General features: G+C 45.3%; 1 protein-coding gene across 1 annotated transcript; it reads right to left on the bottom strand.

Moving 5' to 3' along the window:
* Window positions 1-402: 402 nt before the first annotated feature.
* BJ212DRAFT_1295533 (uncharacterized protein) lies at window positions 403-1,625 on the bottom strand (the record flags this gene model as incomplete). Its single annotated transcript, XM_041332320.1, has 7 exons — window positions 403-421; window positions 447-514; window positions 570-686; window positions 765-896; window positions 964-1,026; window positions 1,138-1,224; window positions 1,473-1,625. The coding sequence occupies 7 exons, from the start codon at window positions 1,623-1,625 to the stop codon at window positions 403-405; spliced, it is 639 nt and encodes a 212-aa protein (XP_041198062.1).
* Window positions 1,626-13,484: the final 11,859 nt, after the last annotated feature.

Below are 13,484 nucleotides of genomic sequence, written 5' to 3'. Positions count from 1 at the left end.
CAAAGAAGCAAGAGATATATAAAGCAGAGAAAAGAGATAAAGAAAAACTAGAGAGTGGAAGAGAGGAGAAAGATAATGATGAAGAAGAGGAAGACAAAACAGAGGATGAAAATGAAGGGGAAGAAGGACTGGTAGAGGGAGATAAGAGTGGAGAATAGAGGAGAGTGGCATTGAGGGTGGCACCAGTTCTTTTTAGGGGGGTGCATGGACTAGGGGTCTCATGAGTAGCAGAGACGAGGAGAAGGGTCCCACAGCTGTTTCCAAGGCTTAGTCAGACAAGGCAGACAAGTTCACACAGAGTAGAGCAGCACACCACCAACTCAGATAGCATAGAGTGTAGAGCCACATTGTCCTATCTCAACAGAACTGTTGGTGGTCACAGAAGGTAAGAAAAGCTTATTCTCAGCAAGTGAAGTTGTCACTGATGAGGACACATCAAAACTGACAGCTGTGTGAGCAGTGGTATGTTTGCTAGACTGAGTGCAGCTTGTTCAGGTAGCTTCTGCTTCCTGGACTGCAAAATCATAGTTAGTGCACTAGTGGTAAGCAGACAGCATCAAAATACATACCATTTCTGCATGAAGTTCCAGCCAATTCTCATATTCATTCCACTGAACCTCTGGGACAACAACCATCAGTGCAAATTGTTTAGACTTGAAAATCAATTTGGTGCCTTTGTGAGATGGCTACAGGCATTGGTAATAGAAATAAGGAACAGATTGTGGGTGATTGGACAGGTCCACCCATGTGGCATCTCAGATTACAAACTCCTCAACATGCCAGATACATTCTCCACCAAATTTGTGTAACTTTGGGACAATGGTCTCCAAAGCTAGCTTAGTGAGCCCAGGTGTGTCAATTTGAGCATTGATATCCTTCCTACCCTCACATATGTTCTAAGCTGAAGCATAAGCAAGTCACAGCATATTTTACTGAGATGTGAATGTACTCTGATAGTAATACCTTGCTTTTTGTGAGCTCCAGCACCTTCATGAACTGCTGTAATTTCAAGCAAAATAGTCTCTGCTAGAGACAAAGTGTATGCAATTTTCCCCCAGCAGTCACAATCAGCAGCATAATGTGTATGTTGCAATGAATACCCCATGGCACCTGCTTTAAATGGTGTTGTCGACAAACCTTGCCATGATGTAGGAATTCTAACATCTGGCCCTCTAGCACAAGAGCTGCCAGGTACAGCAACCACAGGAGGCAGATTAGGTGTTGCTGGCATGGTATTAATCAGATCATGAATCTCCACAGTAACACAAATCTTGGCTTATACCTTTGTTGTGCTGCATTTACAGATTGTTGTATAGTACATGGATCAGGAGGGACACAGGATTGCAAGGTTTGACTACCTGAGTCAGTAGTCTGTAAGCCAGCAACTTGTCAATTGATAGTGATTACATACCGGTAGGTTGCACTGAAGTAGCTCATTTCTTCTCATAATGCAAGTGGCAGGATGTGCACACATAGTGCCCACATTGACCTGGCTCAATCACTGCAACATAGAAACATGGATCCCTGGTCCTGATATTGGCCTTGCAAGATGGATGGTCACAAATTTGGTCTTCTCTGGAATAGGCATCCTTGGTGTATTGAGTGAGAAGTTCATAGTCTGACATGGAGGTCTGAAGGCAGCCTAAGTGAATGCTAAGCAGCTTAAATACCTGACAATGGAGACAAGTGATGATGAGCACTCAAGGTCCTCAGCTCATGTTTGAATAAGCACCAAACAGTACATATTGACTTGAAGTTGAAAGTTGGACTGTGCACTGTTGCAAATAAAGAACAGTGAGAACAGTGCACAGTGAGAACAGTGCATGGTGTACCTCATAGAGAATGGTGCAAAGGGGCAACTTGAAAGTGTGAAGTCCAGAATGTCAGCCAGAGAATGCTGGAATAGAAAATGGTGAGAATGGTGCATGGTGCACCTCATAAGCATGCACCTCATAAGAGAATGGTGGACCTCATTTGAAGCACCTGATAAGAGAACAGTGCACCTCACAGAGAATCACACCCAGTGAGAATTGACTAAAGAGGTGGATAATGTGGCGATAGAGGTCGAGCAAGACTGGGAACTCTGAACAAGCAGGAACAGCACTGCCACAGCAGTAGTTTCCATCTCCACAACTCTCAAATATGAGTTATGAGTTCTGCTAGGATCTACCACCCTCCCTTTGTGTGAGTTCTGCCAACAGCACTACCTGGTGCACATCAGCCTGCCCTGTCTAAATCTGATCTAAATGTTAGCTGTTTTTGCTGGGAATCACATCCAGAACACTTGATAGTGCTGAACTCAACTTAGGAACTGAACTCAACTTAGGAAGATGTGAGACACAAGTGGGGCATGAGTGGCAAAGTGTTGTGCCCAGAATGTTGTGCCCAGAATCCATGCATGAACTAGGTAAGTCCAAAGCAAGTCAAGACTAGTATAAAGTATGATGATGCAAGCCTAGCCGCCATAAGCTGCATGTTGCAATGCCCAACCAAAACAAATTACATATACATATCAAAACTTTGTCATTCCTACTGGTGGCATTCTGAACTCTAAGCACCAGCAGTGCCATTGGATGAAATTGTGCCTTGTATCCTTCACCTTTGGAAGGCCCACCAGAATGATCAGCAGATTGTCCAGGAACTGCAAAAGCACATTGATACAACTCGCTATGGTATTGAGTGAGCAGTGTTTCAATTTAAATCCAGTTGTTTATGTTGAATGATCATACACTAGGCTTACCACACTTCTTAAAATTCGGAAAACTGTGAGTCTTCAACAAACCCATCAATAGGGTCACACAGTTGAAACCATTCATGATGCAATGCTCAACTTATGTGCTATATATCCAAATGCCAGAGCACATGAAATGAGTGTTGCCAGGTGATATGTCTATCTATACATTGTAAGCACCAATTGCTAACACACAAGTTTCGCATCCTAGGAGGGTTGTGACAGAATACTTCGCTTTGTATGAACCAGAACTTGTTCATCAGTGTAAGGCCTGTCACCTTCGAAGGAGATGCTTCTGGGCAGCAGGCGCAAATGATTTATTTGCCATTGATCAGCATGATAAGTGGCTCAGATTTGGTCTTGGGCTGCATACTGGCATTGAGCCTTTCTCTGGTTGCATAATGTGGATTCAGGTCTAGCATTCCAACCAAAACCTGCAGCTCATTCTGAGTTACTACCTTGACACAATTGAGGCTCTCAGTCATAAGTGATTCATATTTTAAAGCATAAACCTAGTTCAACTTAAATTTTAGATATGCCAATGGTCACTCAAAGTGACCTGGTGTCTGAAAATTATGGGATTGCAAATGCCCATACCATGCTGCAACAGTGGCACAATGAAGCTTTGCATGGCACACTCCAGCATCATTGGATGTGAACCAAGAAGAACATCATGCCAGAGATCACATGGTCTCAACTGTGCCAGCAGTTCACACCTGGATTTGAGAATCTCCTAGATCATGGTGTCAATTCTGGTTGGTATGATTCAAATAATACCCTTCAAGTGTGCATCATCTTTCTCCTGCAGACTCAAGTGCTTGTGCCTTGCAAGGAGAGCAGGTCATTGTCTTGACATAGAGCTGCCAAAGGTGCCGCAACTCTTGAGTATTAGTTGTAATGTTTATTTGCAGGATGATTTTCCATTGGGTTTTCATACCATGGCTTCAGCAGGAGCTGGATGCATATCAGGATCGTGTTAACAATACTGCCAAGTGGCATGACCGCAACAAAGTACATACCCATGGTTTTACTCACACAAGTATGGTTTTACATTGACGCACCATCCAGATTCTTCCTCATGGAGTACCCAATCTTATCTATCATTCAGCCAAAGACTTTGGGGCATTGGATTTCAAGGTACATGCTACATCAACTTGGTCATTGTAATAGTACTCTAATCTTGGTACTATCATAGATTAAAATCAAACCTGAGGCCTTAGATCTTGTCTGAAGTGTTTACATCAAGCCCTCTCATTGTGTTGTAGGGAATGAGATTCCTCCAGGCGTAGATCGCCCATATTACAACTCATGATGATTGGTATAGTGTACAACTCACCATCTATGACTTTCCCATGAAATGCGCCAGAGGTGCAATGCATTCCTGCACTATGCAACGCATTCCCGCGCACGCGCTTAGTGCGCTCTTCCCATGCTTGGTCGCACTTTGTTGCGCAGCATCCTGGAGCATCCATCCATCGTCCAACCAGTTCCCTAGTGAGTGCTTCCTCATTTATTCTCATATTTAGCATCGTACCATACATTATTTCATCATGGACCCTTTATTTACCTCACTTACATACATAGAGCGCTCCTGATTCGCTTCTGAGCCCTGGGAGCACACCTAGGCACAGCTTACCTGTTGCCTAGGAAGTTTTCATACACATACAACTACCATCATGTCTAGTAGCATCTAGCAGTTAGAATCCATCATGAGCCAGCATCTATCATAGTCATCGCCCTAGTCTTCAGCAGCAGCCAATCATCATCTCTTACACATTCGCACACTGCATGCACCCTATTCCCATGCTTCACACACCTACGCGCTCAACATTCCCATACATGCACTTTCAGTGCACTTCACCAGAGTTGACCTGGTGTCACTTCGTGGATTTGCTTTCCTTGCTTCCCTTAAGGGTCGAGCATATCGCCTGGCGCACTTCAACCAACACTTAGAGAGTCAGTAGGCCCCCCTCCCACCCCAGAGGTAGAGGCATCTTTCTTTCTTTTGCTCTGCAGCCTAGCAGAGTAGTTGAACCTTCAGCATGTTTAACCTGGTCCCAGAGGCTTTTGGTAAGTGTATTCAGCATTGCTACAATGATCTTGGTTGCCCAGTTATCACACAGCAATCAGTCTGGGACATATATAGGCTTTTGCTAGATGCCCTCCAGGTGGCTGACAAGTTACCAGGTGAAATTCAGCTGCAGGATGACAAAGATGAAGATTTTTTCTGCTTTTAGATAACTATCAAGACTTACCTTCTTGTGAGGAGCCCAATGGTGTCTATTACATGGGTGGTGTGGGAGGAGGACTTGTCCTTGGTTTGTCATCTCCAATCCTGCCAGTGTAAATGCTGATGTAGACATTTGCCAGATACTGAGCACTGTCATCAGTGAGATATTCTTTCATGTAATGATGAGCCAGATATCACCACAGGGATTGATGAAAGCTTGGTTGGTCTTGATCACGCTGGTTTGGTGGTTTGGGAGTTCTCAGATCATGAAAGTGAGGATGAAATGGTAGGTGGATGGTGATTTTCCTTCGTCATGTATATATCTAGCATTCTCAGACAATTTAAACTAGCAATACACAAAGTCCTACTGCCCATTATGGATGTGTGATGCTTAATAATGAGTGTGTGCATCCAGCTTTCCATAAATTATAAGCAACACTCCTACATATTGGGTGACTATCTGTAGGCCAAATAATGTAGAATAGATTATGATGGACTTTGAAACATATCTGAAAAAGATAATCTGTACAGAAAACCAAACCGTAACACACATGAATAAAATAATCTAGATTTTGTCAGCACTCCAATGGATGATCTGCTACTACAGTATACTCTAATGAACAACGCAGAGGAGACAGCTTTTCTTGATGATGAAGAAGACATGAAAATGTTAGCAACCATCCTGGTTGCTGAAGTTGAGCTTGCTCAACTCAATTGTATCAAACTCAGAACCCTGGACGACTCTACCTTTGTTGTGCACAACTCCTTCCTGGTCCACATTGTGATACACCATGGCAAGCATTGTACCAGAGTCAGAACAATTGTGCTTTTATTATGACCATGGGCATTGACGTCCAAATGTTTGGACTGATCCTTACATCCAGTTTTGCCAGTCAGTGGTACAAGAAGCCTATTGCACATATTGATGTCAATTCACATAGCATTCCATGCCTGAATTGGTGTTCACTTAATGCCACTGGAGCCCTTAGGCTCATACTCCACTATCTTAACTCTACCATGCATGAGACCAGCCTCCAACAGATTTTCACACTGATTCCAGCAACTGCTTCTCGCTACCTCACTTCTGGACTGCCCATGTTACTACAGACCCCCCATTCTATGGCGGATGCCACCATTCAATGGCTACAGGGACCTGAGTTTGAGCATTGTAGTGCCCTTGTGGTTGCACATCACCCACGGTTGCAAGGTGCTTTTGGCAGCATTGATAGGCTCAAACTGCCTGTCCAGACTTCTGAGAATGTTGACATTGAGAATGCTACCTACAACAGGTAGCTTTCCAAACATTTTGTCAGTTCAGTCATAGTGTTTTCTACTGAGGGTGTGTTTTCCCATCTTCCTTCAATTATTTGTACTCAATTGTCATTTTACAAAGGTGCTGTGATCACAGCAAGGACCAATGCTCCTGGCAGCTGGCATGATTCTCATCTCACATCTCACATTTATACTCAGCTTTGACTCAGCATGCCCCCCAACTATTACCTTGTCGCTGATACTATATTCCCTCATGGCTCAACATCCATTGATGGGCGCATGAATGCACCCCTGAAACATGGCCAGGTTTTATGTGGCTCAGCTGCCAAAATTGAGGAGCATATGGTATTTAATCATGAATTACTATCTTACCATCAAACAGCTGAATGGGACATGTGAGCTATTCAAGGGGCCTTTGGAAGGCTACGCATACTGCTCAACATCTCCAACCAAGAAGCTCACAGTGACCTTACCAAAGTATGTCTTTGGCTGCACAACCTGCATGCCATATGTGTTGGTATCAACCAGATATGAACCATATATATGAAGCATTGGCAGGCTACTGAGGATGATCTAGATGTGTGGCAAGACTTTGAAAACATGTTGTTTTCAGAGCAGAGGAAGAAGGATCAAGTTTCATGCTTCCATGTCACTTTAGAATTCCAGTAGATACAACATGTAAAACTTATGATATCAGATGAGGAATGCAATGCCAGTTTCAATGCAGAAGACGAGGCAGATGAGAAGGCAGACAAGAAAGACATTTGAGATGGAATGAGCACAAGATGTAGAATGTTGTAACATCCAACCATCTAGTACTGCATTAGATGAGGAAGTGCTGATTTTGACGCAGAAGATAAGGCAGATGAGAAGGCAAACAGGAAAGATGATGTTCAAGACGGAATGAGTGCAAGATGTAGAATGTTGTAACATCCAACTGTCTAGTACTGCATCAGATGAGGAAGTGCCAGTTTCAATGCAGAAGATGAGGCAGACAAGAAGGGAGACAGGAAAGATGTTCGAGATGGAACAAGCACAAGATGTAGAATGTTGTAACAGCCAATCATCTAGTACTGCATCAGGTGATGAAATGCCAGTCTCAATGCAGAAGATGAGGCAGACAAGATAGCATGTTACATTGGCACCCTAAACACAATATAAAACTACATACAGCATGGTACATTGGTACCCTAAACACTGCACAAGCACCATAGCACAATCAAATCTCTTGTGACCCCTCCCTTTGAACAGCCTTACAAGGCTCATCAGCCAAGTCTTCGAAGTATGGACAATCAGCATACTTGAGACAGCTGGAAGGACCACACCTTCAAAGGCAGGGTGGCTTGGGCACCTTGGATGCAGTACTTTCACCCTCATCAGTAATCTACTTCATGGATCCCCCACCCTCTGGGAACCACTCTTGATGCAGGTTCTTCCATTTCAGCATCTGAATATAATAATAATACATTTGTGTGTTGAATTGGGGGGGAGGCACAATATGGCTCATCCTAGTCTGACATGATGGAGTAATTGTTGTTGTCATCATCATTGTCATCGTTGTTCTCATTCTCAAGAGCATTGTAGTCTGAGTCATTCAGGTCACAGGTTCTGGCACGCTTGTTGATAAGATGGTCAATGTGATGGGCACATGTGACTTGTGGAGGGCAAACACCATCTCCAGTCAGCTTTGTGGTCTTCACCAACTGCAGGTGTGTGAGTAATCTTTCAATAATAGATGATTCAAAGCTTACCTGTTTGTACTTCATCTCAAGTGAAGTGATTTTGCATATAGGCCAATGATTCACCTTGGCCCATTGGCAGTACTTGAGGTGAATGGTCTGCCATCCACATTGACCAAGAGGGAGCTTGTCTTAGACCATATTGAGGAGACAGTTGACATCTAGATTAGAGTAGTTGTTAGAGCCTTGAGGACGGCCTCATCTTACTTGCACATCATCATCTGTGTCTGCATCCTCTTGGGAACACTTCTTTGGGACAGTCAACAGGATATTTTCCTTTCCTTTGCCTTTGCCCCTTGGGGCTTTGGCTTTGCAGCATGAACCTGCTGTTTTGATTGCCAGAATGTAGCCACACACCTCCACAATAGTGACAGCGTCTGTCAAGTCCAGATTGCCAGTGTCAGGCAGGGGGGGGAGCATAGGATCAATGATGTTGTTACTCGGCACCTGGCACATAACAATGCAAGAACTAGACAGTGAGGGAGGGTCAGCATGAGATGTGAACATGGCTGGACCAAGTGCATAAGTACCAGACTCCATGTGAAAAGACTGTTGAGATATAAAAGCCTGTAAGAACTTGAGTATTTGAGATTATAGAAGTGAACAGGGTGAACTTACATTGCAAATTCCTGGATGAGGGACCCAAGCACCAACGTCATCACATGCATAGGTGTTGCCAGCATCACTATAGCATAGTTCTAGGTAAGATAGGCTGGTGCCAGGAGGAATTATAGATTGTGGAAGGGGGATATCTGTTAAGAACCATGCTCAAGGGAGAGAGAGACTGACTCAGAGGGGCTTGGCCTCAGCTCATACACTGTGCCCCTTACCCAAGTATGTGCCCTTCATTTCAGAGGAAGTCCAATGATGGTCCAATGAAGTCTGGAGGACTTCCAGAGGCTGGCTACTCTGGTGAAGTGCTAGAGGACTTCTGGAGGAGCATGGGAAACATCCAGAGGAGCACAGGAGAGTTCCAGAGGAATGCAGGAAGTGCTTAGGAGAGTTCCCACTGCAAGATAATACTTCTACAGGAAACAGGATGGAAGGGTAGGAGGTCTGGAGGTACTCAGGACAGGACATGGAGGTATGGAGGACAGGATATCTGAAGGTACAGAGGGCAGAATGTCTGAAGGTATAGAGGGTGGAATGTCTGAAGGACAGGACATCCGGAGGTCTGGAAGGAACAGGGGCTACATCAGACAAAGTCCGATGTAGAAGCAAACAGAGGTAGACTACCCTAAGGTAGAGTCAGAGGGACAGGAAGTGGACCAAAGTCCAGAGAGAGGGTAAGTGCCAGAAAGGCAAGACTCCAGCCTAGGGAAGCAATCCCTAGACTTGGGACAGAGACATAGGGGAAAAATCCAAAGGTCCAGAATTCCACCTAGGGAATCCTTCCCTAGGCCTTATGGAAAAGGACAAGACTCAGACAGACTGAAGTCCAGAAGATGATTGTGCAGATCTAAGGTGATGAACAGGATCTAAGATGATATTCAGACTGAGGACTCTACTAAAGTTGTACAGGGGTTATATACTAGAGGATATCTGAGAGGATCAGTAAGCAACAGAGTAAGGCTATGTATGAGCATGTGGAAACACATTGGTAAGTAAGATGGAACATAAGTTGTTGGAAAGCACAACACTCAGTGTTGGTGAACAACGACTATATTCACAATCTAAGTACCTGTTGAAAAGCACAATGCTAAGACAACTCTAAGTAAGTGTGAAACAAACAGTAAGACAAATGAGATGCATACCTCAGTGTTGGTGAACAACAACTGAGGGACACAAAGAGCAAGATGACAAGGTATTTGAATGTTACAAGATACGGGGCTCAAAGAGCCAGAGAAGTCAATGACCATGCAGCGCCAAGCACAACACATGTGGTATGAAGTGGCGAGGTTGAACAATACCCTAAAGTAATGTTAATCAGTCCCAAAACCAAAACTCCAACTCCAATACACCCCCTCAACCCGCCACAAGTGAGAGACCTGCATGATGCGCAATGAATGTAGGATGTGGAAGAACCTTGGTGAAGATGTTGGCACTGTTGCAATGTGTGGAAACCCAGATGGGTAAGAAGGTGCCAGCTTTGATGTGTTTGCAGATGAAATGGTAGTGTAAGTCTATGTGTTTCATGTGAATGTGGTTGGCAGCCTCTGTCAACAATGCGATGGCGCCTGTGTTGTCAGCATAGAGCTTGAGAGGCAGGGTGAACGTGATATTCAAGCATTCACAGAATGATTTGATCCATAGGCCATCCTGGATTGCTCCTGTCAACACCATGTACTCTGACTCCACCAATGACAATGCTTGAGTGCTCTGCTTCTTTGCCATGTGTGAGATAGGACCCCCATGGTAGTACCAGATGTACCCGGTGATGGAGATGCAGTCCTCTGGGCATGTGGCCCAATTGGCATCACTGAAGCCATGGATGGTGGTGTCCATGTTCTTTCCTCCATAATGTACACGGTAGGACAGGGTACCAGAGAGATAATGAAGGACACATTTTGCAGCAGTGTAGTGACAGAGTTCAGGTGAGGAATTGTGCTGTGACAGCTTCATGACAGCGAGGGCAATGTCAGGGTGAGTGTACATTGCCAGGTAGAGCAATTCCCCAATGAGCTTGCGATATTTGGTTGGGAGATTGTCAATGTAAGGGTGGATGTCTGTGTCTCATCCAAAAGGAAAGGCAGGGTCCATGGGGAGTGAGACAGGATTGCATTGGCGAAGCCCATGCTCTTCAAGGAGGTATACTATGTACTCCTGCTGGTGCATCCACAACTCTCAAGTAGCGTGAGAATGGACATATTGGACACCCAAATGCTTGACAACTGGCCCTAAGTCTGCGATGCCAAAGTGATCTGCAATGTGACCCTTGATCCAATCAAGGAACTTGTGATTGTTGCAGCCTGCAAGGCCGTCATCGATGTGCCACACGATGATGCAGATGATGTGCACCCCCTCACTGTTGACATGGTCATACACGAAGACAGCATAGTCAGCCTCGCAATGGAGGAAACCAAGGTGAATAAGCACCACACGCAGCAGCTCATACCAGTCGTATGCAGCCTGTTTCAGTCCATAGAGTGAAGACAGAAGATGGCATACCAAGCTTGCCCCATTCTTGAAGCCTGGTGGCTGGTGCATGTACACATCTTCACACAGCTTGCCCCACAAGAAGGTGCACTTTGCGTCGAAGCTGTCAATCTCCCAATCGTGAGCTGCTGCATGTGTGGAAAGAAGTCAAATGGATGATGGATGTGCAACAGGTGCAAACATTTTCCTAAAGTCAATGCCTGGTACTTGCGAGAATCCCTGTGTGATGAGACAAGCTTTGTGCACTGGCCCACCTTTCACATCCTCCTTGAACTCGAGAACCCATCTACATCCTATCACCCTGCGCCCCTTTAGAAGCTTCATCAACTCATACACATTCATCTCTGACATCAAGTTGATCTCCTTGCACATGGCATTGAGCCATTCATTGGTGTCCAAACGTTGCATTGCCTCATCAAAAGTGGAAGGTGGAATCTTCATGTTGTAGTCCAAGGTGAGAGGATTCCAATGAGCATCGCTACGGATGGTGACACAGGCAAATTCAGTGGCAATGAGATTGGTGAGAACACAGGGATAGCCAACTTTGTCCTCATCTGGGACAATGGCATCTGGATCATCAGTGGTACCTTCTGGTGGAGTATCAGGCAAAGTATTCACCCCCTCAAGAGGCACCCCCTGAATGCGTGCTTGATGCAACTCATGCTGACATGCCAAGCGTTCACAATCTGATGCCAACTGCTCCTGGAAGACCTGTCCTTGTGCTGTGGGAATGCGTGCCTGTTCAGAATGACGTGCTTCTTGTAAAGGTGCAGGTGCAGAGGATGACAAGGGAATTGTGGGAGTTGAAGGACAAACAGGTGCCAAGGACTGTGCAGGAGCCAGTGCTTCATCTTCCTCATCCAAATCATCACTGTTTGTTGGGAACGGATAACCAGAAAAAGTCTTGTCAAATATGACATCCCTGGAGTTAAAGAAATTACCGGTCACCGTGTCACGACAACGCCATGCTTGGCCATCTGGGGCATAACCCATGAATATAGCTTCATGAGATCTGGGGCCTAATTTCTCCTGGAGTTCAGAGGGTATACATGCAAAGCAGTGTGCACCAAAGACACAAATGTGTGAGAGATCAGGCTTAACTTTATGGAGCATCTCATAGGGTGTTTTCCCTGCAGGGAGCGCACGAGATTCAGTGTGATTGAACAAATACACTGCTGTGAGGGCTGCTTCTCCCCATAGATTATGTGGGAGCCACACATAGTTTAACATTGCATACATCTGTCCTTCAATCATGCGAAGGACTCGCTCTGCCCTCCTGTTCTGTTGGTGTGCATATGGCGCAGGAAAGCTGACATTCAATACCAGCTGCCTTGAGTTCAGCAGTGAACGTGTCATTCAGGAACTCTCCACCATTATCTGAGCAAAAGGTGACAATGTGCAGACCTGAACAAGTCTCCCACCTCGCATGAACATTCTTCCAAGCCTCCAAAGCTTGGTCTTTGGTTGCCAGCAGTTCCAGTGCAAGAATCCCAGTGTGATCATCCAGAAATATGATGAAGTAGCATTTGTGGTGAGGAGTTATGACCAGAATGGGACCACACAGATCAGAGTGAATGAGTTCCAAAAAACGGGAGGCAGGAGGAGACTGCAATGTGGGATGAGGCTGCTGTGGATGCTTGCCAATGATGCACAATTCACAGTGTGACATGGCGATGTTCGAGTCTATGGTAACACCATGAGCAATGTGAGGAAGACAATGGACAGACTCTCCGCCAGTGTGACCCATGCAAGCATGCCAGATATCATAAGTCAGTGGAATGCATGCAAATGCAGATACTTTGGTCAGCTCCAATGGTAGAGGTGTTGACTCAAGAGGAGGAATGAACTCAAGATTGATGTAGAAAAGACGTCCAGACATGGCAACTGAGCTGAGAGACATTCCCTTGTACACAAGCTCACAACACACAGGGTCACCTCAAAAATTGCATTCCCACCCTTTTGACAGCATCCACCCGACTGAGAGAAGGTTCAACATGGTGCCAGGCACATGAAGACAGTTTGAGAACCTCACTCAATGACAAGTACCTCCAATCTTAAGCCAAGCGACACAATCGCCTCATCCTGACTGTGTGAAGTGAGCCATGATTTGCCATCTTCACGATGACAGGATCCTGGGTAGAGTAGGTCCAGAACATGGCATGATCACTGATGAGAGTGCTGGTTGTGCCAGAGTCAAGAATGGTTGACAATGCATGGGCAATCGCCGAGACGTTGTTATTGGAGGCCTCATCAGGCAGGTCTTCAATGCTTGCACATGATAGATCGCATGTGTGGGTGGCTAGTGCAGTGATAGTGGGTGCTGGAGCAGGCATTGACATTGAGGGAACAGGAGGTGTGCTGGATGCAACTGCTGCAGTCTCCTTTTTCTTCTTCTGCTGCCAGGGTGCCTGTCCTG

This window comes from Suillus subaureus (genome assembly GCF_016647635.1).
Source record: "Suillus subaureus strain MN1 chromosome Unknown BJ212scaffold_3, whole genome shotgun sequence".
NCBI lineage: Eukaryota > Fungi > Basidiomycota > Agaricomycetes > Boletales > Suillaceae > Suillus > Suillus subaureus.
This window is presented reverse-complemented; position numbering and strand designations above follow the sequence as displayed.